At 39.3% G+C, this 27,213-nt stretch overlaps 1 protein-coding gene across 1 annotated transcript in view; it reads left to right on the top strand.

The window, feature by feature from the left end:
* LOC125620817 (plasmanylethanolamine desaturase 1-like) overlaps positions 1-27,213 on the top strand; it is a 127,471-nt gene that overhangs the window by 69,944 nt on the left and 30,314 nt on the right. The window contains exons 6-11 of the mRNA XM_048816982.2: positions 3,382-3,594; positions 4,889-5,715; positions 19,586-19,788; positions 19,914-20,277; positions 25,415-25,574; positions 26,459-26,663. Of these exons, the coding sequence (XP_048672939.2) occupies positions 3,382-3,594; positions 4,889-5,007 (332 nt within the window). The 3' untranslated portion in view covers positions 5,008-5,715; positions 19,586-19,788; positions 19,914-20,277; positions 25,415-25,574; positions 26,459-26,663. The remainder of the gene's footprint in view (positions 1-3,381; positions 3,595-4,888; positions 5,716-19,585; positions 19,789-19,913; positions 20,278-25,414; positions 25,575-26,458; positions 26,664-27,213) is intronic.

Genomic DNA, 27,213 nt, shown 5'->3' on the forward strand with positions numbered 1-27,213 from the left:
TAAAGAGAGACCTCTTTCTGTGTTCAGGTTTTATTTAAAAGCCAGCGTATCTTGAGGGCTGATCAATTGCTAGGTCAATCCTTTTTTGAGAAAATGCCCTTGTGACCACATCTGTCGGGAAATACTGATGTGGAAAGCCCCATGTGAATCAAGTGGGTGCTGCCAAACCCCTGAGTCAGAGGGGCTCTATGAGGGGAGGTGTGTTGCTCTTTGCTGCTGAATCAGGATTAGCCTCTGCAGGAGCTGGGCCTGATAAGCCCCCTGGAGTCTGCAAAGCTGAAGTCATAGAAATTCACTTTTAAAATATTGAATATGGCTCTAAACTATTAATAAGGGAATGGATTGACGGGCGTGCATCTTAATGTTTAACGTGTCCCTCCCACCACTCTAGCAAAGCATCTGTAGAACTTACAGTGTTTTCTACCATTTTGTGATTTTTATCACCTGTTTTTGGCTGCCATGGTGCCACTTCTTAATCAAACAGACATTTGAGGTCCCTGCTGCTGCTGATCCTACGCACAGAGTGCTGCTGATTGACGTGGACCAGAGTGCCCAGCATGGCTTGCCTAGGCTGAGAAAGTGGGCGAATGCCCTCGCTCTTGCTCTCTCCTTCTCCAAGTCAGCCCTGAAACATTTGAGTATCTAAAATGGAAGCTCAGTTATTTTCTATGGGAATTATTGCTTGTGTCAACTGCGAAGGAGAAAGTTTAAAAAAACCCACCACATTATAAGGAAAGCCTCCAGAAAGCCAGAGAGTAGGTGATAAAAATAGGACATTTCCATTACTGAATTTTGAAGCTGTATGACGAGGTTTTTTCTTTTTCTTTTTTTTTTAAGGTAAAAATTACTTTTTATAAAGCAAAAACAATTCTGGATTGATTGTAATTGATTTCTACCTACAATTAATAAAATTGCATCTCATCCTGCTGCTACCGTTTAACCCGGAACTAGACAAGGCACTGGCTTGAGAGCAAGCTTTAAAGTACTTGTAGTGGTTTCACAACAGGCAGTGAAACACTCCATATGTTATAGATCCCAGTAAGGCAGAAGCCTGCTACAAAACTAGCACTGTAATTCTTGAACACACTTGCTCTTCTTATTCACGCAAACTTAATCTAAACAGGGCATGCAATGTCGCAAATAGTTTTGAAAGTCCTGTGGGTATAATACTGGTTATGTTGGAAATTAAAATATGTATTTTTGTTAGAGGAGAGAGTATGCAACTATAATGTATTTTAAAAGTAATAATGTGTCTAATATAAATTGTGTGAGTATAGAATATAAAATTATAGAATGATAAACTAATTCAGCTATAATTGAGCCCCATCTGGTGGTGGTATGAGGGAACAACGGATAAATTATTGCAATGGCAGAGAGAGATTGTTCACACAAGAGTTCAAACCTTTTTTCAAAAGACTTAAGTCTTAACTAATAAATGTGAGGCTAATGAAATAGTATCACTTTTAATCATAATATTCCTTTCTGATAGTCATATCTTAAAATAATTGTCTTTATAATTGTGTGTGTGTGTGTGTCTCTTGAGGGTTTGTGAATACGATCGCTTTGGTGAGAAATACAGATTTAAGTGTCATCGGGAGCATTGCTTGCCTGTGCTGCACTGACTAGGAAGCCTTTTCGCTCTCTCTGATCCAAAAAAAATGCTCGACAAGTTGTTACATATTCCAGAAAACAGATTAAATTATTTGTGTGGACTCATTAATGTAATTGACAAAGCTTGGCTATCCCACTTTTTGCTCCTCGCTAATCTTTCACTTTCATGGGACTTTTCCCCCCATCAGTGTCCAAAAACAAACACACAAAGAAAGAATGGGAATCTCACGGTCTCCCGAGTTGGCTGCTAGAAGATAACAGGTAGCAGTCCTCTATTAAGACCTCCGGATGCAACAGTGCTTCAGTTATTGTTACACAACATGGCCAGAGCGCTGTGGGTGTATGGGCATGTGCATGCACGCACATTATCTATTTGCGGGCACACATCCAGTAGTCACCAATTAGAGTCAACAGTTTCCACAGTGGGGTCAGGGATTCCACAGTTCCTTTCTGTCCTAAATATACAGAAAAATTGTTACGGGTAGGGTATCACAGAATGGTAAATGTTGCCTTATTGTGCTGAGCTGTGCCATATGAAATAGGCATAATAAAAGGGTAGCAAATGAATGAATAAAGTTTGTAAAGGGCAAAGAATGGCAGATGTGGGAACGGAAGTTCGGCTTTCCTATCTCCTGCCCTTGTGCATGTTCCCTTTGATGAAGTAGGCTTTGGAGGGGGGGATGGGGCAGGATGTGGATTCCTTTTACCGAAATCATTGGGAAATGGCTCCTGTTAGTTCAAGGGACTAAGAAATTGAGTATCTGACTAAATTTGCTATGCACACACAGTACATTTTCCTTACCTGTGCACTTTGGCTAATATCCAGCCCGAAGTATTAGATAAGAGCTAGGTGGTATCACCTTATTATCCAGTGCATAAGGGAGGCAAAATACCCATTTGCTATTCAGCAGCTGCTGAGCCATTTCACAGAGGCTGCTTTATGAAGAGGAATGGCTGAAGTCGTTTATAGGGGAACTTATGCCATCCCCTGTGGAAGTGGTGGGAAAAGGAGGATCCACACAGCAGCATAGTCCTGCAATGCACAGTTCTTACATGCTTAGCACCCCCATCACTTTGCCAAAAAGGGAGGGGGGGAGGTGCACTGGTTTCAGTGCAGTGGGACCTAATGCAGCACTAGCTGCTGGATTTTTAGGAGCTTAGCACAAACTCCATGTAAAATCGACTACATGTGCAGTGAGAGTTTTGGTGAATTGTAAGTAAATCAGATTGAAATAGTTTTCCACTGCAGCACTTGGCACTTCTCAGTGAGACCTATTTCCATGCCAGAGTTCAACTTTTTTTACTCTCAGCTGTTTTGACTATTGAGCTTTTTTTTCTAAAAAAACCCAAAAACGCACTTTTTACTTTGCGGAGTGTAAGTTAATACGCGGTGTTTAGCATGGACTCATCTGTAGTTGCTGTGGCTGCTATTATGTCTGTGGGTTAGTCTGCTTTTCATTAATGTCTTAGGACCCCCAAAATGAAAATAGCATAGGTTGGCTGTCTCTGTAAGAGTTCTCCAACTCTGGCTTAGACCTATTCAGGAAAAAGCAGCTCATGGTTTATGTCATAAGCATTGTTTAGTCATTGACGCTATTGTATAAGGGTAGCTATTAAAGTCTGAACTGTTCTCTTGCCTATAACTATATCTCTGTATTACTGAATGACATAATCTTAGCTTTCTCTTGCACAATTTGCTTTTAAAATTGAATGTGTTTGCATAAAGTCTTACAAACTGCTTACTAATCAAATGGTTGTTTCCCTGTACAGAATATATACATGAGACATATGCTTGGGAGTGCTTTATGTTTGCACTAGCTATTTTTGTCACAGTGACTAATCAGATTCATAAGTGGTCCCATTCCTACTTTGGGCTGCCTCTATGGGTCACAGTTTTGCAAGATCTGCACATCATTTTACCGAGGAACCACCACAGAATCCATCACGTAGCACCCCACAAAACCTATTTTTGCATCACTGCAGGTAAAATAAAAACTCTGAGAACCATGACATGTCTCATGTTGTGACATGGGGGGAGGGAGGAAGAATTTAGAAAGTCGAAAAAATGTATTGCTATCGGAATGGATTATTGCACACTGGATATTTTTCATTTGGTGCTGCTTCCTAATAAGATGTGTTCACTTTAAAACTGGAGTTTTAAATACATAAATCTGGTGCTTTCTAGAGTGCAATGCTGAGAATTCTTTATCTTTCATGCTAAGTTAGACTGTTAGAAACTCTACTCATAGAGGAGAGAGATTTTTCAATGTTATACAGTACTGTCGTATTACAGGAACAGTTTTATGTAGTAGCATTCAACCCTTCATATATTGTATGATGTGTGTATCACAGATAGTAACATATTTGTATAACTGAATGTAACACACATAATTGGCAAACAAATACTGCAGTAACGTCAAAAAATTTTTATTTAACATATCTGTGCTTATATTAAAACTCCTTCTCTGTAAATTGTTAGCTGTAATTTTAAATTGACTAGAAATTCTATAAAAGGAAATATGTTTTTAGATTGCTCATGGCTTCAAGGATAGAAGCTACTTATGATTTAGTGAAGCTAGTTTGTACCAACTCTGTGTTGATGATTCTTTGGTACTGTTTCAAATGAATCCATAATCATCTACTAAGTTTTTTTTTTTTTATTTACTCCATTATTGAGGATGCCTTTAAAAATTTGTTTTGATCGTCCATGCTTTAAAAATAGATCTCAAATAGGTTTCAGAGTAACAGCCATGTTAGTCTGTATTCGCAAAAAGAAAAGGAGTACTTGTGGCACCTTAGAGACCAACCAATTTATTTGAGCATAAGCTTTTGTGAGCTATAGCTCATAGGGTAATTTAAGTGGAAAGCGTTTATAATGCCCACAGAAGGAGTATTGAGATTGGGGCACTGAACAGAATGCACGGATCTGAAAGTACAGTGATCTAGTGGTGCATAAAAGATAGTGAATGAAGCTCAAGAGAACGATTCCCAGGCTAGTAACAGCTTGTCTTCTCAAGGATGTGATACTCTAGAAATGTAAGAATGCATGGCAGCTGCGGAAGAAAGAGAATGGGGGCAGAGGGCGTTAACGGTGCTTTGCAACAGTCCTTTGACATGTACTTTAAACATTATCATTAATGTATGGGTTGGCAATGGCCTTAGGTTATGCTTAAGAAGAGCAGTAACTAGCAAGTTATAATATTTTAGCAAGGGGAAAGACAAAAAAGAGACATGATTGAAAAAATATTTTTAACTCCCAACACTTTTACCTTTCCAGGCTGGCTAAATTACCCATTGGACAGAATAGGATTTTGGAGGAAAATGAAAAATATCATAGAAGCATTAACAGGTCAGAAACCTCAAACTGATGATTTACATGCAATAAAGCACTCTTAAAGGAAAAAAAAAAAAGAACTACTATGTCATCTACAGAAAACAAGCATCTCTTTAGCACCATGGATTTTAACCTCTGGCACAATGAGTTTATGAAAACTTTGAAACTCTGCAGAGCATTGCTTGCAATGTCACACAAAAATTTGATGATTTGCCAGCTTGGATATCCTAAGGAGTTGAAATACAATGGTATTTGGAACATACAATAATTGAATGTAATTGCTAATCTTGATTGGTTTTAAGAGACTATTATGCCTGATGTTGTATTTATTAGGACTTCTGTATCCTATTACTGTACTTGGGTGGATACTCACAATGCATCTGACTTCATAAATGCACCCAGAAAAAAAAGATATGTTAATTAACATGAAGTACCTTTTGGCTTCAGTGCAAGTAAGATACATAAATTGGCTTTGTGCCATTGTATGCTGAAGAGTTTGTATTGTTTAATTTGCATGATGCAATGCTTCAGTATAGGGCTAAAAAGTAATTTGACTAGATCTTTATTTTTAAACAGCCGAATTTTAAACTTCTGTGTTTTGGTCATGATTTTTAAACTGAGATTCCATTTGCCACAGTTTTGCAACCCACAATGATTTGTTCACTCAATTTTTCCCTTTAATCCGTTCATTCATTTATTTTCCTGCAGGTATAAAATGTGGAGGCAATCTACTGTAGGTACAAAATTGCACCAAAAGAAATGAAGCTCAGGTTTGAAAATTATGCCTTTTACACTGTTTAATACTAGGAAGTCTTAACCACTGTTGTTTGTTGTTGTTAAATGTTTATATTTCAGAGGCTCCACTCCAAATTAGTGGTTTCCATTTTGTAGGCTCAGCACAAGGACATAGTGCCTACCTCAGTGATCTTATGATTTGAGTAGACAAACAACATACAAATAATGGGGTCCGTAACTGTGATTTTAAATTCTTTAGAATGAATGAAATCTTAATTTAACTAAAATTAATGTCTTGATTTTTGAAAGGCATATTTCAATGAGATAAATACGTGCATCTTAGAGCCATCTGTAATATACTTATCAAATGAAACCCCCCTTACCAAATTGCTCGAGTGGAGCATATTGTAGGGTTGTTATTTTTTTAATGCTAGGAAGCAGATTTACCATGAGTCTTTGACCTGATTCTGGTTTCACACTTTTATATGTCGGTGTAATGCCACTGATTTCTATGGAATTGTATCTGACTGAACCCTGATGAGATAAATGAGATAAAAATCAGTCTCTGGTTCTTAAACTTGGAATCTATCTTTCACCTGCTGTCCCAACCCCCCCAAAATGTTTTTTTTTGAAAATATCTTGGGAATGGGGCAGAATTTATATTCAGAAAAAGCCAAAATGTTAGTGTGTCAATCTAGCTAAGCTGATTGTTGGGCCCCTTTGCATCTGATGTCCGATCCACAACTATTGTCTGCAGATACTACCGATATAAAGCGGCTATCCGCAGATTTTCAGAGATCTACTGATTGGAAAGGGGCACTCTTGCATGTGTTAAATCATTAGGAGGAGAGAGTAGGGGATTTTTTTCATGTGCAGAGCCCTGAATAGTGTTCATCTGCAAAATGGTATGGTGCTAGGTTAACAGTGCTGAACAGTGAAGAACTTTGCCTCTCCTTAAAGGCTAATCCTCAGCAATACAGGTTTGTGGTAATAATTCAGCTGTTGGCTTTAGGCACCAGCCATCCATGATCATGACCGCAGCCAAGTCTCAGACGAAACAAAAATGTCTGTTGCTTATTCCTGTTGTCCTGCAAGATTTTTTTCCCAGTAAAATGATCCCATATAAATTGTGAACTTGTTCTGAATACTTGCTACAATTGTCAAAAGCAATTAAGGTCCCATTTGTAATCAGTGAGACTTAGGCACTTACGTCACTTTGGCACCTTGGAAAATTTTACCCACTATAAACAAGTTGACAGGCTCAGTCTAAGTACATGCAGTTAAAATGTTAATTGACTAACAATCCCATATAGAAAGTAGGGTGGCCAGGTGCTTGGTTTTTTACTGGAAAATCTGGTCGAACAGGGGACCTGACAGTGTCTGGTCAGATCTACTGATTGGACACTCAAAGTCTGGTTACTGCGGGGGGCGATGTGCCGGGTCATCACCTGTGCCAGCACCTACTCAGCCAGGGCCGCTCCCAGCCCCGGCTCCACAGGTGAGTCCCTCATGACCTGGGTGGGGAGGTGGGAGGGGAACAGCAGTGAGCGACAGGATGGGGGGGACGAGGAGTAGATGGAATGGGGCCTCAGGGGAAGAGGCGGGGCTTTGGGGGGAAGAGGCAGGGCAGGAAAGGTTCTGGAGAGGTTCAGGAGAGGTTCTGCTGCTGGAGTGTTGGGTTTTTATCTGAACCCAAAGGGGCAGAACAACCACTCTGGCAAAACCAGGAAACCGGTTACTAGGATTTAGGAACACTGATATGTGATTGGTTGACATGACTATTGGGGCCTACTCCTGGGAGATGCAGAACACCCATGATTCTGTTAAAGTCTGTAGGAAACAGAGCGGGAGGTTGACACATTCCAGGATGGGGCCTTCCAGAATACGGTCCTTATGGCACACGCAGTGTGGTTTGTTGAAGGTGATTTTATTTCCTTTTTTCCTACCATGTTAACAAACATTTCACATACAACAATTTAAACTCTTTGGTGGTTTGTGTGTGTGCACGCAGCAAACTGAACATATTGTGTAACAGGACCTATAACTCACATTTATGAGGAAGAGGGAAGTTAAAATTAAAAAAAACAAAACCATTTTGTAAAAAGGGGAGCTGAAGCTATTCAGCTGCTTCTGATCAGGCCACGGGCATGTTGTTCTGCCACCGTGAATGTGTGATGTAGTGTAACTCCGATGGCTGGGTTGGTACAGTTATCTTTAGGGTTCCCTCTTACGGCTTGGTGTTGCTAATACGGTTTTGTTTGTTATTAATGTGTTGATCAGAGATTCTATTGTAGTAAAAGGGGGTTAGATCTAACGACAACCAATTGGAATCCAGTCTGAGCCAGTGGGAGTAAGTGAAATACAATATTCTAATAAGTGGATCTAATTTTGGTTATTCAAATAACATCTTTTGAATCCAATTAGCCTTTTTTTTACTAACCATAACATTTTGAAAAACTGTGTAAGTTGATTTCTCTTATTTTTTTTTTAAAAAAAAATCAAAACATGAAAAGCTTTAAAGGATAGCAACAGATGGGAATTAATTTAATGTGCTGTTGTCATAACTTCGGAAAATTACAAACTGATCTAATGACAGTAAAATTTAGGGTAGGGAATTTAAGCTCTACACTGCCCTACTGAGGTTTGAAGAGAGAACAGTATTGATGTCGATTTCAGATTCCTTCATATGGGGATGAATGTCTATGTGAACTCCTGATTCCTTACACAACTGTAGCAAGGTGTTAATATTGCTCTGTGACAAACGTAGGTATCTGGATAAAAGAAAAAAGAGAGAGCAAAAGTATCTTGCAAGTATCTCAAAAACTTTGGTCAGAATTTCCATATGTGGTGTATAGCAATAGGCACATAAATCTAATTTTTGAAAACTAGGTAAAAATGGTTTGAAGTCAAGAATGGGAGCTTATGGGTGCTCAGCACCTTTGGAAATCAGGTCCTCTATTAAGTTTCTGATTTTAGGTATTTGTGTTTCAAAACATTGAGCTGTATTTTTATTTTTATATACCTAGAGTCAAATGAAATAATTTGCAAACTGCAGATTTTCAGGGTTAAGATGGTTACTCTGTATGTCTACAAGGTATTTTTTGCCTCTGTTTTAAAGCTTTCCCTGGATTGCACTCTCTAGCAGTAAGGATATTTGATATTTCAAATGGTTCTAAAAAGAAGTAAGCATTTCTCATTATCATTCATCATCATTTTGAACCAACCCACATTACTAGTCACCATTAAAAGGTCATTTGCCAAAAGCTAGCACAAAATGCTACATGCAGTTATTTCCTATGCAAGCTCCAGAAAATAAATATTTTGTGCAGCACTATATGCTAGCTGTTGTTGGGAGAGAGTGATGACTTAATGATACCCATTATACCTATTTTCATTTATCTGTAAACTATGGGGGAGTCCTCTTTGCTATTTTCACAAAACATTTTCTAACCTGCAGCTCAAAAATTCTTCAGGTCTGATCTGTGGCAGAGTCACTGTTTGTTTGAATTTTTCCTCTTCCCAAGCTCTTTCAAGCATGCCCTTCAGCCTTCTTTCAAATGCTGGGGATCCAGAGGCTGTTTCATGCAGATGAAGTTTAGAAAAAGAGAACTTCTCTCCTGTTACCGATAGCTTTTGCAAGGAGGGAAACATGGATATTGCCTCTTGCATGGAGAAACTGTTGTTATCCACGTAAAGTTGTCTTGCACTGACATCCTTCTTGGAGACACTGGCAGTTGGGTGAGGATTGTAAAAGCTGCCTCTTGGGCCATAGGAAGTTCCAGCAGATACTGTCTGCATGGACAAGTCAGTTCCACTGAAGGGTGTGAAATCCTTGGAGTGTTTCTGGTCTGAAAAAATCAGAAATATTAAACGGCTTCTCTCTCTCTACTCAAGGTGCTTATATGGGCTCTATTACTATAGTAGCTGAGCACCTGACAATCTTTAATGTATTTATCCTTACAACACCCTTGTGAGGTAGGGAAGTAAGATTATCTCCATTTTACAGGTAAGGAATTGAGGCATAAAAAGACTACATGATGCGTCCAAGGTCACACAGAAAGTCTGTTGTGGAGCAAGGAATTGAAACCAGGGCTCCCGAGGCCTAGATTAGCACTCTAACCATTGGCCCATCCTTTCTCTTCTATTGCTTAACAAATATTTTCCATTTTGAGACCATTGTTATATTGTAATTGCTGTGTAGAGCTGTAGAAGTAGATTATAGATTTCTTGGCAATAGATGCCTGTTGACTATTATAAAATATTTTGAAAATAAAATACAAGTCTGGATGTTTAAAGCGTGCCATCTCCAGGATGAAATTGGCAAAGGCCTTGTCTACACTATGGAGGGGAGATCGATCTAAGTTGCGCAACTTCAGCTACATGAATAACATAGCTGAAGTCAACGTACTTAGATCTACTTTCCCTGGGGTCCACACTACGCTATGTCTATTGGAGACACTCTCCCGTCGGCTCCCCTTGCTCTTTTTGTTCAGGTGGAGTACAGGAGTTGATGAGAGAGCGATCAGCGGTCGATTTAGCGGGTCTTCACTAGACCTGCGAAATCAACCGTGGATGCATCAATTGCCATTTGTCAAAGCCCTGGTAAGTGTAGACAAGCCCTCAGTGAATCTAGTTTTGCACCAGTTTTGGACCTAGTCTTCTGGATCTGTACTACTTGGGAATGGAGCTGCTTAAGGATGAAGCCTCCAAAGAACTCTAATGACAAGTAAATGTTTTCCTTTAAAAAAAAAAATCTGCTTTTTGTTGTTGCTAATTCAGAGAGAACCATGTACATTGGTTGCTGTTAAAAATATCAGAATTATCACTGTTTATTTACTGTTCTAAGTTTGACAAGCTGTGGTATCTGATAGCAAATGCTGAGATTTTAGTGGTAACCACTATTACCTGTTAGTTTGTAAATAAGAACAGTATGTTTTTCTAAATTGTAATATTATATAAAGTTGAACATAAACTGGGAGATTTTTCTCTGATTCATATAGAGTACATTAAATACAAAGCTCTGCCTTCTAAAATATCCTTTGTGGTAGGAAAACAATGAAAGCTACAGAAGCAAATTCAGTGCTAAGAGTAATGTTGCCATCTGAACTCTCATAGGAGCTCATCTTGTAAAAGTTAGTTATGCAAGAAGACTTTAGTCACACAAGTAGTCTCATTGACATTAGTGGAACTCTTTGCCTGAGGGAGGTCTTCAGGATAAGGCCCATGGTTCATAAAGTTAAGGGGAGCATAGAAGTTAGCTTTGGGAAAAACATTGGGGCCATATTTTCCTACCAGCTGTGAACATTCTGTAAGCAAATCAGGGAGTTAAATGAGCAGTTACCTAATTTGCAAGAGCCTTTGCAGTGCAAATGCAAGACTTAGTTGAAACCTGTCTCAGAGTGGGACTGTATAATTTTTTTAATGTTGTCCTATTTCATAATATTTCATTAGACAACATTATTTTAAAGTTATGAAACATGTATGTTGTTTCCCTAAGGGACCAAAATGGCTACATATTTCTGGTTAAATACTGAACACAGGGAGATTTTAAAAATGCATCTTATTTGCCCAGAAGATATTCCAGTCTATAGGCAACACACAAATAAGGTGTTTGGTTTAAAAAAAAAAAAAGTGTAAATACAAAAATGTCTGGCCTCTCAATCAAATATATGTTGGCTCCAGATTTGAGCCATATCTTATTAGCATATTAGCCAAGAGCCCCATTTGGGACAATGGTGCTCTGTTTGGTAAATATGTGATTAGAGAACATTTAAAAAATAAACCACTGCTGTCTTACAGAGGTTCAGCTCTATCATGCAATAATTTATTGAGGGGGCATCTTAACCATAAAAACACCTTTTAAAACTGGGTAGACAAAATATATTGTGTAAATCTTTCTTTTTTTACTGCATCATCTCAGTGGTTTAGGATCTTTTTAAAAAGAAACTGAATTGAATCATTCTGTAGATTAATTGCTTACTACATGGAATGTTTAGCTGTTTGTTTTACAAGGCAGTGAGTCTTAAACAAATAGGTCGACAATTTCAAACGTGGCTGCCTATAAACTTGGACACCAGCATCCATGTGCAGGCACCTCAATAAGAGGGCTGATTTTCAGAGGTGCTGAGCACCCAAACATGAAATGTCTGGCCATATTTTTTTAATTTTAGACTATTATAACTTAACCAGTTTGGATGGTATTTTTAAAAAAATAATAATTGTTTAACAATTACAACGATTTTCTTGGTTGAGGCCTTAAAGTGGAATTTTTTGTACCAAAGTTCCGAACATAAAGCAAGAAATCAGACTTCAGACAAAGTGCAAATCTAGAGCAGAGCAAATGACGGCCTGCAACAAAACTACTTTCAGCTGTGATCTAGCCAATCCTCAATTTGAGCAGGATCGGGCCTGGGTAGTGCACACCTGGAAGACCTTGGAACAGTTTGAAACGATGATCTGGTAGGTGGCAACTTGATCTCTGAACCAGCACTGAGCCGCGTGTTAGCTGAGGCTAGTTGGCACCATGATCCTGCAGGTGGAGTTTTGGGTGCAATGGAAGCCACTTGTCAGTAAAGATTCCAGGCCATTTTTTCACATTGGTATTACCCCCAATATCTGGATCAAATTCCAGTTTGTCTACTTAAAATCCCACCCGCCTCCCACCAATAGTGTCGGCAGGATAACTGAAAAGGAACAGCACCTTGCAACCTGAGCAGAATGCGGAGTTTGGGCTAGTGACTGAGGTGAGACAAGCAGGGAATGTGATGATGGGCTTTTAAAGTGTCTATATAGACAAGCTAGAAGGGTCTCATTAGAAAAAGGGAGGGTGCTTTTCTGATGGCAGAGAGAGAGAGAGAGAGAAGCTGCGTTTGTTTGTCTACCATCCTGCAACTTTGAACCCTTGGGACTTCTTTGGGGGTCTAAGGGTTTAACGTACATTTGCTTTACTCTTAGTGATTTGAAGACTTTGCAGAATATCAATAGTGATCCACTGCCTCATTGTGGCTTTCTGTATCTCAGCTCCACCTCTCTGGATTGATGTGTTAATCTGCCTCCAGCCCCGTCTTCAGTAGACAGCCACACCATTTCAGGTCACCATCATGGTCTCTGCAGTCATCTCTCATCTATCCTGCAGGTCTCATTCTGTCTCTGATAGACGCATATGCCTCTCTAAGTCTGTAGATATTTCCTTCTAAATGCACAGGACTTGCAGGCTGCCACCATTGCAAATGTCAGAGAGGGTGAAAGACAAGAAGATGGCACAAGCACCTGAAATGTGATATTTGGTCTATAGTGCAGCATAAAAAGAATCCTTCTCATCTAGGCTTTTCCCAGGACAAAGGGCTGGTTGAATGTCAAAGAACTTTCCCTTGTAAAATTATAACTAATGTAAGGAGGTGGGACATATTCTCATTGTTCCTATCCCTGGATTAGTAGATGAGCCTTCTGAAATAGATAGCAAATGAGTGCTCATGTGACAGGATTTTCATTTGGAGCAGCTCCCCTTAGTTTTTATTCCCTGTTGAATCAAGCAGATGTATGGAAGGCAAACCACCAAGTGCACTGGGTAAGTATGTGGGTTGGATCTTATTCACTGTTTGCAGAAGGTGCAAAAATATCCTTTGAAATAATACTGTTAGAAGGAGGAGAGAAATCTAATTGTGTGTGTGTGTGAAAACAGGGTGTACCTCTATTTGGAGACAATGCTACCTCTCTGCTAGAATTCATGATGCTGTGTTAACACATTTCCATATGGCAGTCCTACCGTGTACAATGTCTTTATTCTTCATGTAGTTCTTATTAAAAATCAGATATTTGATTGCACATCTGGAGAAAAATTAGTCAACATATCACACCCACACGGTGGGGCTGTTCACTCTGGCAACGGGGGTAAAGTCTGAGAGGACTTTGCAGTGATTATTCCCTCCCTTGACAAATTGAGTGGAGTGGGGAGGCGGAGGTGCATTTCTGTCGATAGAGAACAATTGCTCCCTACCACAGTGAATTCATCCACTGAGGCTGAGGCTATAATCTGTTTTACACTTTTCCTTCCTTAGCTTCAGGCCATTGCTCCTTGTCCTGCTATCTTCTGAGACTGAAGAATTCCCTTCCTTCATTTATATTACTATCTTGGAGGTATTTATAGACTGTGATCATGCTCCCATGAGTCTTCTCTTTTTGAGACCATATAAGTTTAGTTCCTGCAGTCTCTCCTCATATCTCTTATTCTATAATTCTTCTATCATTTTTGTTGCCCTTCTTTGTATTTTCTCTAATATTTTAAACACCATTCCTAAACTCTAACTATCTGAACCAAATACAGGGTCTACATGCTGGAGCACTGAGAAGCACTGTTATCACCCTATTGTACATTACTCAGTCCTCCTATATATTCATCCAAGATCTGCACTGACCCCCCCCCTCCGATATTATGCTGTAAGCTCTCAATTTGCCACCTACCATCAATCATTAGATGTTGATTGTTGCCTTTTATCAGCACCTCCCACCCCTGCACAAGTTCTGTTTAGTCCCACTCCTTAAAGCTGTAATGCATATTTCAAATAGAAAAGGAGTACTTGTGGCGCTGAAACTGTCATTTTAAATAGAGTTTCAGCCTGTTGCTTACAGCATACAGTTCCCGTCTTAACAGGTCCCGTTGCTGTTTGGTATGCTCTTCCTGTGACTTGCCTATCCCTCAGATTTAGACATCCTCGGCCAGCTTGACCATGGCTGACTATGCATCACCTCCTGGGGGGTTGATGAAAACATAAAAGAATATTGCCCAATAAAAATGCAGTCCGTCGAAGATAACTCAGTTCCCTTGAGCTATAGGCTGGACACTCTGGGCCGGTTTTCAAAAATGACCTGTGTTGTTGGTGCAATCACCCACAAGCAGCTGAAAAATACAGGCGTGAAAACCTGCACCTACAAACCCAGCAGGAAGGTGTTAAGTATTTCTACTGCACTCACTAGTGTTACTGCTTGAAAAGCGTATGTGCAGATATAAGCATGAGCAAAGTTACAAGTGCACAAAAGAAGGTCAGATGAAGAGGGTGAGGCTTGCTTGTAAATCTTTTTTGAATCCAGTTGGTTCCATTGTGAATGGGATTTGAATATGTGCACTAAGGGCTCAATCCTGCAAGGTACGATCACTGTAATATCCTTTTCTCCATTCAGATATTGGAACACACAAAATTGGTGTTTGAAGTCCATGAGAATTGAGAGCACTTATCACCTTGCAGGATCAGACCCTATGAGAGAACTGGTTTAAGTGATGGTGAGCAATAGACTAGGAGTTCCTTTATTGGGTTTGAGTGGCAGGTTTCATAAAGGGACCTGAAGCATTTTGTACTGTACTCATAGGTGGGTACATCCAGTAAAAGAGAGAGAACACAATGTGTTCATATAGGGATCTATTTGTAGATAAACTGGCTGTATACTGAACAGCTTTTTATAAGAATATGGAAGGTTCTTTACAAGGTGGATTTAGCAAGAAGAGAGCAATTGGAGTGGTGAATAAAATGAGTTTGTGACAAAATTAGCTGTCAGAGATGCTTAAGTGTATTGAATAATAAAAGGGGCATCCAAACAATATGTGAAAAGAAGACCTCATAATTTTCAGTAAAACTCCAGGGCAAAAAAATAGATACAAACTTAGAAGGAAAAAATGGATTTGAGAAGAGTTCAGGTCCATGCTGCTTCAGTTACTTTTGAATGTTGTATAAAGATTGTGATCCTGAAAATATAGTTAATAGGTTAGTCATTCAGTCTGTGATACATCTACTTCCCCATGTAGACAAGGCCTCGGGCACCTGTCGTCTTGATGTCTGTCTCTCCTTTCAGATTTTAGAACACACACAGTTGGGATTTGCCACATCAGTTGCTTGATGTTTAGACTCTTAACTACTGCGATTTAAATCCATTAACCTCTTTATTCGTAATAGTAAAGCACTACATTTAGGGGAAAAGATTTCTCATTGATTAGGGCATCAAGGAAGCTAATTTTCAAAGACAATGAAAATATTGTTTTTCTCTTTGATGAGGACTTACCCGCAGCAGCTTTGGCTTTGCTGCACCTGTCTGTTATGGTTTGGATGATAATCAGTAGTTATAATAGTAATTTAAGTCACAGAATATGGATATATAAAATATAATTTTCACTAAATGCCTCCTCACCTTGCCATTTGCCTATCAGCAGGAAATCATCCTGTGACCAGGCTCTGTTCCATTGACATTATCTCTTAATTATACTTAAATGACAGGAAGAAGAAGAACTAATACTTTACTGTTCAGGGATGCATTTCTAAAAGAACCATTCACAGGGCTACACCAATAAAGTAGAGAGGGAGTACTGTTCTGAGCAGAGTCAGAGAAACTCTAATTACTGCAATAAGAAAAACTGATTATGCTGCTTAAAACCTGGAAAGACAATCAAGCCTCATAAAGACTTGAATGTTATCTTCCCTACCACAACCTGGTCTTTTTGTTGGTAGGCGCAGAAAGCTGACAAAGTTGGGCAAATGGTCACCAAACTGGTTCCAAGGAGTTTCAGTGGAGCCTCTCTCGGAGACTTGTTTCACTTCTTGGTTTGCCTCTTGGTTCGCTTCACTGGATGGTATCTTGTAAAATAAATATTTATTATTCATATTAATTGCTGGTGCAAGTAGTCGTCTTTTTTTTTTTTTTTTTTTTTTTAAAAAGGTGCTTGTGCTTCTGCAGAGCGTGGAGCTACAAACGCAGCACAGGGCACTTTGGACACTGCGGTTCAAAGGAATTAAAAAGTAAATTGGGAACAGGTTTTGAATTCTGTCAAGCACACGGGTGTAGATCAGAGACGCTGAATGACTGGCCAAATTATTGGCCTCTCTTTAGCTGTAGGTTCAGGACAAAGCAGGGATGCAATATATGTTATCTTCAATATATGTATCTTCATAACAGTGGTATCTGAGTGATAAGCATGTTCTAATTACTGGTGAACTCAAACAAAAAAACAGTTCACATTCACCTATCAAGGAGAAATCTCAAGTAGAAGCAAGTTTTAGAGGGGTATAATCTACTTTTAAAAATTATATTACAGAAGACCTAGTCCTTAGTTAAGGATGGTTGAATTCTGCACTTACAGTCTTTCCTACCACAAATTACAGCACTTTCTCATGAGCATAGAGTGAATTTAGTTTATAATTTAAAATTAACTTAAAATGGTTCCTTTAAGAAATTTAGCACCGTATGTCAGACCATTTTTTGTTTCTAATGGTCTTAATAGTAGTCGAATGTAGAACCTTCAAAGCTCCCATACAGTTAAAACTCACTAAGATCTTGTGCACAGGAAACATTTTAAGGTGTTCTTTAAAAACAAAAAAGCATTTTGCCATAATTCTTAATAACAAAAAAAAATTTCTGCAGAGGGTGACAAATAATTTTCTTCCACATGGATTTCCATGAGGAATTCCCCTCTTTCAAAATGTCTGCCATCTCCTATTTTCTCAGTGGGAGGGAGGACAATGGCTGGTGACCAGCAAAGATGCCTTCTTTTTGAATGGTCAGCCCCTCCCACCATTGCTACTGCCAGTGAAGAAAAGCTGGCTCATCCCCTATGCTGATCCTATTATGTGCTAATCATAATTGTATGGTTATTGCATAGTGTAACTACAGGGCAGAAATAAGGTTGGTTGAGAGCCTACACTGTACATTTCCGAACTGTAAGATGTTTGGATTTTTTTGTTGTAAGTTTAACCTTACCTGGGTTTTGTATGCTTGGTTTGTTAGATAATGACAACATCCCTATAGCTTTTACTCTTAAATTGCTGATACGTACTCAACCTGAACTCCAATTTAATGTCGTGTTATCTGGCAGCATGTTTATAATGATGAGTGCTGCCTTGTGTGTGGCAAAGGTTGGACAGTCCCGCAGTAGATTTATGCAATATCCAGTTGGTGGTTTAGTTTTTCAGGACTGGGGGTAGACTGCTCCAGAATAGGCTACTTATTTTATTCTCAATGAAAACTCATCCCAGGTAGACACAGCTAGCAAATGGTGCTGGTTTAGATGTCCTATAACGTATACAGTGTGTATCTTTAATATATACAATCTGGTACAGTGACCGCTTAAACTTGCCAATATCAACTAAGATAAACATAAGTGTAACAGATGTATAATCCTTATTAGTATGCATTTTAAATTGAATAGCAGAAAAATAGGCCCTTAAAAGCTATGTAACTTCTTGGCATGTTCTTCCTTTCATTAACAGAAAGTGGGTAGACATATTGCTTAACAACAACAACAAAGTTCTTTGCCTCTGTGTTCACAAGAGAGTGTAGAAGACAGATGCCAGAAACAGTTCCCAAGGGATGCTGAGCTACTACTTAAGGATACCATGATCTGAAGTGTTAGAAACTTTAGAGCCAGATGAAATCCAACCCACAAATTGGAATGAAGTGGCCAAAAAGGGGAAAAATTAGCTGTTTCTTTAACTCTTCCCCAAGAAGGATGGACTCATTTACAGTTGGGGGTGGAATGTTAGGGGTATGGAGGAGAAGGAAGTGTCAATTTATTTTAATTGGTGTATTTTAATAACCTTCCATACCCCCACGATTGGTTGATGGGGAAGCTAGGATAATGATAGGTTTTGCTTTTAAAATCTTCTCCAACCTTTCTTCTCATGCAAGTCTCCAAATGTCTGAGGGGTTTGTTAATTTATATCCAGTTCTCATGCACCTGTCTTATCCTCCAGGTGCCTTATTCACATTAAAAATGCTACCGAATTTCAGCCAATAAACGGGTTTCAGAGTAACAGCCGTGTTAGTCTGTATTCGCAAAAAGAAAAGGAGTACTTGTGGCACCTTAGAGACTAACCAATTTATTTGAGCATAAGCTTTCGTGAGCTACAGCTCACTTCATCGGATGCATACTGTATACAGTATGCATCCGATGAAGTGAGCTGTAGCTCACGAAAGCTTATGCTCAAATAAATTGGTTAGTCTCTAAGGTGCCACAAGTACTCCTTTTCTTTTAGCCAGTAAACTGTAGACACACATAACTCCCCCAAACCCCCTCCACAAAACAACAAAATACCTTATAAACCTTCTTGACCCAGTGCAGCCCCAGTTGCCCCCTCAGTCACTGATGAATGAGTAATACCCACAAGTACAAGGGGTGTGTTTTGTTTTTCTTTTTAACATTTGCAAATATCTTCTGGGTCCAGGTCTTTCTTTTTCTGCCAAGTGGTAGTGTTAATACAGTAAAACTTGAGAAACATTCCTCTGTTGCTGTGTAATGCCAAAACCAGAGACAGCTGCTAGAAATTCGTGTCCAAGCCAAGCTTATGGGAAGCCAAAATTCACTAGTGTTTGCTTTCTCCAAGCATTGTTGTTTTTGCAGTGTTTTAGCATCCATGAATTTGGAGGCATGCTCATGTAATTTCCATTTATTTGGAAATTGGTGAAATCCTCAAGTGTGGTCATATGAGGAGGGGCAGATGCTCAGCTGGAGCCAATTGTCATGGGGCTATTGAAACAAGTTACGTCAGTGGAGCTATGACAATTTACAGTGACCGAGGGTCTGGCCCAAAGGATTATTGGTGGCTGCTCAAGTTGCTGTGTGGGATAGAATTTTTGGAGGATGAAGCAAAACCTAACTTGTCCCACTTTCCCCAGCCATGAACTCCCCTCTCAACCTCTGGCCTGCCTTACCAGCATGGTCTGCTTACATCTGCAGCATGCAGAGCCACTGATTTAGAAATCACAACTCTTGTTTTTATTATATAGTTTTTATGTATTGCATGATGTCCCTTGGAAAATAAGTTCATTTACCTTGTATAAGTTCTTATATGACAACGACGATGATGGTGATAATTCAGCTTGTTTTGCTAGCCATCTTTTCACTTTTCTTTCTTCCTGCTTCATCAGATTATCGTTCATGCTCTTCATAGTCTCAAGTGATCGCCGAATCTTTTTCAGCTGAATGACAAGAGAGAAATTGCACTACCCTTAACAAGTTCGTTTTCTACAATTATGTCAGCAGTCTATGTACATTTAGGGAGAAGAGTTGAACCATTGCAAAATTATATGACTCACTGGAGAGGTTAAATCTTTTATCTTATTTCATAGAGGTAAGAAATCCACAGCGGCTTTCTTAGGTGTCTAGGAGAATAAGAATATTGTTGTTGAACTGCTGCCATTTTCACATGGCTCTAATTTCGAGAGAGGTCTCCATTAACGTTTTTTTTTCTTACAGATTTGTACCACGAACTGCCTGGACGTTTAAGGGAAATAAATATCTTATTTTCTTTCTCCATACCTGAAATGACTCCCTGTCATTGGAGACCCTCAAGGTCTTAGCTCTTTTGTTGTCCAGCCAGTCCATTACACCACTATCCATGGCCTTCCAGCTTGTTTCAGCCATTTTTTATCTTGTAGGCTGTGGGGGAGCCCCCTAGTGTGCTTTCAGAAGTAATTGAGCCTGCCACTGCAAAGAGATTAACTGCAAATGGCTCACGTTATTGCCCTACATTTTATAATAAACTCAGCAATTCTATGTAAAGACACCTACTGCTGGCCTATGTTAATGAGGATGCAGAATGTGGATACAGAACTGTGAGGTAATAATGTGGGTTTTCTTGCATAATGCCTTTGAATGGTGTCCTGGCAACCAGAATGAAAACATTACGTGGACAATGACCTCAATAAAAGAGCAAAGCTAGCTTACCCAATTGGAATTTTGTAATGTACTCTTGTTCATCTGATTGGTACTGATATAAAAACGGAAGGCAATTTAAAAATAGAGTATTTTAAACAAGGGAATATTTTATAGAACAACACTGACTCTATTGTTTAATAAAGGGTACTAATGTGTGTTTTACAGACTGCAAACTTGAGGCACTATAAAAGACCTCAGTGTGTTTATGTGATCGTAAAAGCTTTTTCAAAATAATACTGTGGGTCCTTTCTCTTACCTCTCTTCTCTTGCTGAACCATTGCCAGTCTGGAAAACATTTTTCCCTAATATATGCACAACGTTAGAAGCATTTTCTCCTTCCATGTAGCTGAATTATCATAAATCACCATTTTGGCATAAGAATATCACCTTCGACCATGGGGATATCACATATATGCTTTCTTTCCTATAGCTTGTGTCAATAAAGTTACAAGATAAATTTGCCCATTGGCTGTGATAAATAGGCAACTTTCTGCATTTTTAGGGTCCAGTTTTCAGAGAGGTTTTAAAAATTGCACATCTAGGCACTTACATGGACAGATCAGCTGAACATACACAGTTGGGTATGAATGCCAAGTTTCCAGGTGCAGATTTCAAATGTTGATGTTGGGACCAAAACCCAAGCTTGAGAAGGTGCTGCATCAGAAATGAGCTCTCATTGGCAAGTATAGAGAAATTAGCCTAACTGCATAATATATTCCTTGAAAAAGGTGTGTGTGTGTGCTGTGGGGGAGGGGAGAGGTTGTTTTCTGTGGAAATGGGCCTGAACCAAAACCTCCGATCTAAACCCCCAGACTAATCAAGATCCGGCCTGGGCCCATGTCTAGGTTCCAATGTGTGATGCTCACTGTGTTTGCTATGGAGCTTCATAAACTCTAATTTGTTCCAAAATATCCCTGGGAGCTAGACAAGTAGTACTCCAGAAGGGTAGACTGAGAGGTTAAGTGATTTGTGAAAGGCCACAGAGTGAGGCAGTGATGGATCCTGGAAGAGAACCCAATCACCTGCTCTAACCACTAGAGCTTAGTCTCTTTTGTGATTGTAATGAAGAAGTACAGGAAAGATATCTCCTTTGCTAGTCCTACAAACTTCTAAGCTTCTACCTTGCAATGTAGAATTCATAGCTACAGATTGATTATAACAAGTGTGGGGTTTTGGTTTTTATGCGGGGGGGAAGGTGAAAGGCGAGAGATGAGGGATTGTAGGTAACAAGGGAAAAGTAGGAGCTTTGGTAGTGTTCACAAATGGTAACTGTTCTAGGAAAGGAAGAAGTCTGAGTCTGTTTTCAGAGCTGCATTAAATTAAACCAATATATCTTTGGAAACTGCAGAGAAATCATTCACCTACCAACATCTCTCAGAAAGGTGAAAGTCAAAACGAAAATACAAAAAAAGTTCAAATTCACTAATCTAGGACTCCAAGGGATTTTAGGACATCTAATAGCTTGATGAAACAGGGTACTCAAAGGAAAGTGTTTCCACTGGGAGGTGGATATCGATAGCATCCGGCCTACATTAACACTATTGGATGAGGAAATTAACTAATGGTTGGTGATGCAGTGTACTGAAAGCAGGCTTAATGGAGAGACTTGTGGTCTTTTACCATTATAGGATGTGCTAGATACCAGACCAAGAGATTGGGTAATGTATTTGTTATTGAATGAGAATTTAATCACATTGTCTGAGATGCTCAGTATTTCATAATATCTGCTGGTATAGGTTTTTCTAGGCAGTATGAGTGAGAGGATCTGGAAATGAATTTCTGTAGCTTTGGCTGAGGTGACATTTAAATACAAGAATAGATCATCCTGGGGAAACTTACCATAGGGAAACTTTAGTATGAATATGTTCTCCTGGAATGTTTTTTGATTTATAAAAATCTGCTGTAAGAGCCACGTTTGAGAACTCCTGAAGATGCAGTTATAATTTTACACACAAGTACCATACTATTACTCTCAAATGTCCATTTAGACATGTTATTGACAATTTGCTGGCAAGAGCACAAATCAAGTACTTGGCACCTTAATAAATTTGCCTGTTAATTAATTAGACCACTTGAGTCTTAGACTATCTGGTAATGAAACAACCTTTACCCTCTCATAGGCAGTGAAGGAACAGTGTGTTGAGCCTGCACCCTTAGGATTCCGTCAAAAGGGTAAAGACGAAGGAGTCTTCTCCCATAAATGGTGTCACCCACAGGGCCATGGGGTCAGTGGACCTGTGGGAAAAGCTTAATGGCCCTGGGCAAGAGCTGAGTTTCAGACATTAAAGTTGACAGACTCACCTGATCTGGCTACCAGGGTAAGTCCTCAGAATAGCTCTGCGTCTCTGCACAGGGTGTGAGTCCCTGAAAGCCTGTCACATACCCAAATTCAAGACTGTACATTCATATCAGCACTTAAGTGTCCAAATTAAGATACCAATGCCTGAAATTATTGCTTCTCCTGACCCTCAAATTCCACAGCACAAGGACTTAAAAATGGTCTGAAATGTTGCTTCTGTGGTTAATGTGCCTGGCTGTTAGTATGGTAGTGCCCCTATAATTTAATTTAGAAAAACAGTGGGATGTTTCAGAACCAGCAACATTAGAAATTGAAGTCTATTTATCTCCAGCAAACATATAGCTCAGACAATAACAGTGCAGACTTCTCCCAGTTGCTCCCTCATGTGATATTAACCCTGGCTGGGAATAAAAGAATTCATTTTGCGGACCTGCTTCAGAGCAAAGATTACCTATTGTACTTAATTGTGTCCTGTGGGTAGAAGGCCTGGGTGCAGCCGGGAACCAAGCTGAGGCTGCCAGACCTGCTGCTCCCAGGACTTCAGGTTACCTTCAGCATAAAGTATCAGCATTTGTCATTTTCTAGGCAAAACAAAAAGACTCCTATAGCTTTGTTTCTAGGTGTTTGTGTGTTATGTGCTGCACGACATTCACTGTGCTCAGTTAGTCCTAGAATTACAATTCTTGAGATATCTGGAAGCACAATGTCAATGTGTACTACGATGTCCCCATAGAAATTTGACATATTGCATCATAATGACCCTAAGCCAACATGTACCAAACTCTGGTTTTCTAGAAGACATAAAATATATTCTGTACCTAGAAAATAGAATCTTCTTCTGCCTTACGTCTTCTAACCTAGATTTGAAAAGCCACCTGTTCTAAAAGGCCTTTATCCAGCCTCTAATTTTGTCCTTGTAATCAATGGAATGTATTGCTGACACATGGCATGATGGATTTGATTTTGTTGACACAAATATTGGTGGAGGTCTCTGATTTGCAGGTGAAATTAATTTCTGCTGTAAAATTCCAGTCACAAAGTGAATATTTTTGAAATTTGAGCAACGCTATTTTACTGCCACTAAGAGTGATGCTCTAACTACCTTAGAAAGAACAGGAGTACTTGTGGCACCTTAGAGACTAACATTCTTTTTGCGAATACAGACTAACACGGCTGCTACTCTGAAACCTAACTACCTTAGTACTCTAGTGAACTATTTTTAGCTCTGACCCCATCACACAGGCTCCCTTACTATGCACTTGAAAGTTATTGCTCCAATGGTTTGCAAAGCTTGAGGCTGATCCTATTCTGGAAATTCAGGTGGGGGAAAATTTCTTGGAATCTATTGTCCCAGATCGTGATGTCATTTTAAAGAACATTTTAATGTAGGAACTGCAGTTTAGATAACTGGTAATGGACTCTAAAATTGTCTAAAACCCCTTTAACTTAAGCTTTGTTTCAAATACTTTGAAACTTAAAATCATTATTGAATCAATACAACGTATTATGAAATATCCAAACAAATCGGCTCTATTATGGAGAAGGCTGTGACCTAGTTTCAGTGCATGAATTGTACAAACCTTGAAGTGGTGATTAATTTGATTTCTCAGGGTTTAGCCCTTTAGATTTGCTTGGAGTCTGAGTGACACCCCCACACACACAGTTGGACCCAACCCTCAGTTAACTGATGGCTGAGTCTTGCCCAGTCCAATTCTAAATTAACTGTAACTTCTCCTGCATTTTTGTTTTGGTAAATTGTAACCATTGCAATTAGGTAAGTTATTAGAGTAATAATGAGAATGTGGTTGGATCCCACTCCCTGACTTATCTCATTGCTTCCCAGAGAGGGTGGCTAGGGAATTATTTACCTTTTAATTGTAGTTCTCTGAAGGTGAGAGCCTCTAAGGATTCATGCTCGTGGGTCAGCTGGTGTGACCTTGGATATTGAATAACTAGATTAAATGGTAAAGTTTGGACCTGGTCATAATGAGTTAGTACAAAAATATGCCTTGAGGGGTCTACATGGTATATCATAGCCCCCAACTCCCAGATCCTTTTCAGACTAATTATTATAATTATAACTTAAATAGGAATAAAACCCCAGCTCTCAAGGGGTGGTGGGAGGATGTGTGTAGCTCTAATAGCGGACACCGTATTCAGAGAACTCAATTATAAGCAAGTAATTTCCTTGTCTTCAAAAGGTAATTGGCCTTTTCTACATCCCTGTTCTTACAGATGATGGGGTAGTTGTACGTTTCTGCTGAGGAAGGCACTGCACCTCCAATAGGAAATAGATACACAGTGTAATACAGGGAAATGAATAGTAGCATTGGCCTGAATCTCTCTTTTTTTTTTTTTTTTTTTTTTTTGAGGGGCAATAAAAAGAAAACTGCCTGAGCCCTGTGAAACACCTATGGTAACTTCCAACGTATCTGTGTGTGCGCGTGTGTATATATATAACTATATGTTCCATTCTATGCATCCGATGAAGTGGGCGGTAGCCCACGAAAACTTATGCTCTAATAAATTTGTTAGTCTCTAAGGTGCCACAAGTCCTCCTGTTCTTTTTAAAAAAGAAGTTCTTTCAGATCAATGACAGGTTTCAGAGTAACAGCCGTGTTAGTCTGTATTCGCAAAAAGAAAAGGAGTACTTGTGGCACCTTAGAGACTAACCAATTTATTTGAGCATGAGCTTTCGTGAGCTACAGCTCACTTCATCACTTCACTCCTTTTCTTTCAGATCAGTGTAGCTAAATGGGTGCTTTGGCAAGGTGGTGGATTTACAGCCCTGGAAATGGAAGTTTTTCATTCTCCCCAGGAAGGTACAACACAGGCTTATTATAACATTGCTGCTTGCCATTGCATCTCATTGTCCTGTTGTTGAGAGACCACCTCCAGAGGTAAGTGTGTAATTTGGTTCTAACCTCTCTACTGAGACGGCCAGCAAGTAGGCTAATTAGTGCAAAATATGGCAGTAGATTCACTGTGAAGAATTTTATCCTTCACCTTTTACATTCACACTCACATTCTATTTTTACTATACAATTTAATTCAACTGGCCTCAGAATAACCCTACCACATTGCCATTAACAAGAATTCCATGAACTACTGTGCATAGTTCCCCCCAATTCTTAATAGCCATATGCTGTGACCAGTAGACCACCCACAACACTAGCTTATAGTGTTGCATTTTAAAGAGAAATAGTCTGCCAACGTTCACTCAGATTAAAGAGTGAATTTTCATCTGACTGTGTTCATGACCCTTTCCTGTATATTTCCCTCTAATATTTGAGTGTTCAAGCTTTATTAGCACAAATATCCACAAATGGCAAATTTTAAGCTTGGATGCTTACCAAAGGAGAACTGACTGACTGTGTACTTGATTGTAAAAACTTTGCGATTCATGCTTTGTTGGCTAGTTGCATAAGTCAGACAGGTAACAGAAACAATACCATACGGTTTACACAGCTAACCAGCATAATTAGAATAGCAAATGATTTGGTGGTCCTGCAGCGGGAAGGAGATGGTGAAACTCAGTGGCTTCATTCTCAGGGTTTTTTTAAGTTTCAAGGTTTGACTGGACCTAGTAAGAAGTGTAAACCCATTTGCCTCAAACCTGGCACTTCTTAATTAAACTATAAGCAGTGTGGAACTGGAGGGTTTAACCCAATCCTAATCTGGACAGCACTGCTGATGACAAAAACAGAAGCTTCACTCCTATGCCCCCTTTTACATCTCCACAACTCTTCACAGCCAGCTGACATCAAACTCCCTTCTTTTTCAGAGCACTACCCCGGAATGGAACCAAGCTGAATGCAAATTGCTGTCCTCACATACCAACGGGCTCTCCCTAGCTATGAGAGAATCTAAATTCCAGATCTCATAACCTGCACATGTAGCAGCTGTTTGCTTTTTCTAAAGCAATCCCCCAGATCCTAACAGCCTTGCACTAGGGGAAAGGTCAGGGCTTAGGCCTATCTCAAGTTGAGGTAATGTTTAATGTCATTGCTGGAAATCCTGGAATATTCTAAGAACATTACAGTTTTTGAAGGCAAAGCTGCATTACCCATACAAGAATGCCCATTTTCAAACTCTCAGGAAGGTCTAAAGTGGTTTGCTATCGCATGTGTCTGAAATAGGCTTTATTCCTTCTGCTTGCTCAGTATCAGCAAACATTTAACTAGCAAATCTCCAGCTCACATTTTCAACGTCTCGGTCAGTGTCCTTCAATAGCAGAGCTGTAAAAGATGTAGTTACTATAGTAACACTTTCAGTTGCCTAAGTGACAGTGTTCTTAAGATGTCATCAGAAAACAATCTCTTCCAATAAACACCTTGAACTCAGTAAGTGCTGCGTCCTGATATAGTTCAGACAGGAAACAATTAGAAAACCATGTTTGCTATGTAATTCCTAAACATTTCTTTTCTCTGTAAAATGCAACCCCTTCACACATTTTAAAAATAATTTTAAAGAAGAGAGAGAATACCTTCTGTTCTAATGGCGTTATTTATGTAAAAATAGCTCTAGATACAGTCATTT

The sequence above is a fragment of the Caretta caretta genome, chromosome 12 (assembly GCF_965140235.1).
Source record: "Caretta caretta isolate rCarCar2 chromosome 12, rCarCar1.hap1, whole genome shotgun sequence".
NCBI classification, from domain to species: Eukaryota; Metazoa; Chordata; order Testudines; family Cheloniidae; genus Caretta; species Caretta caretta.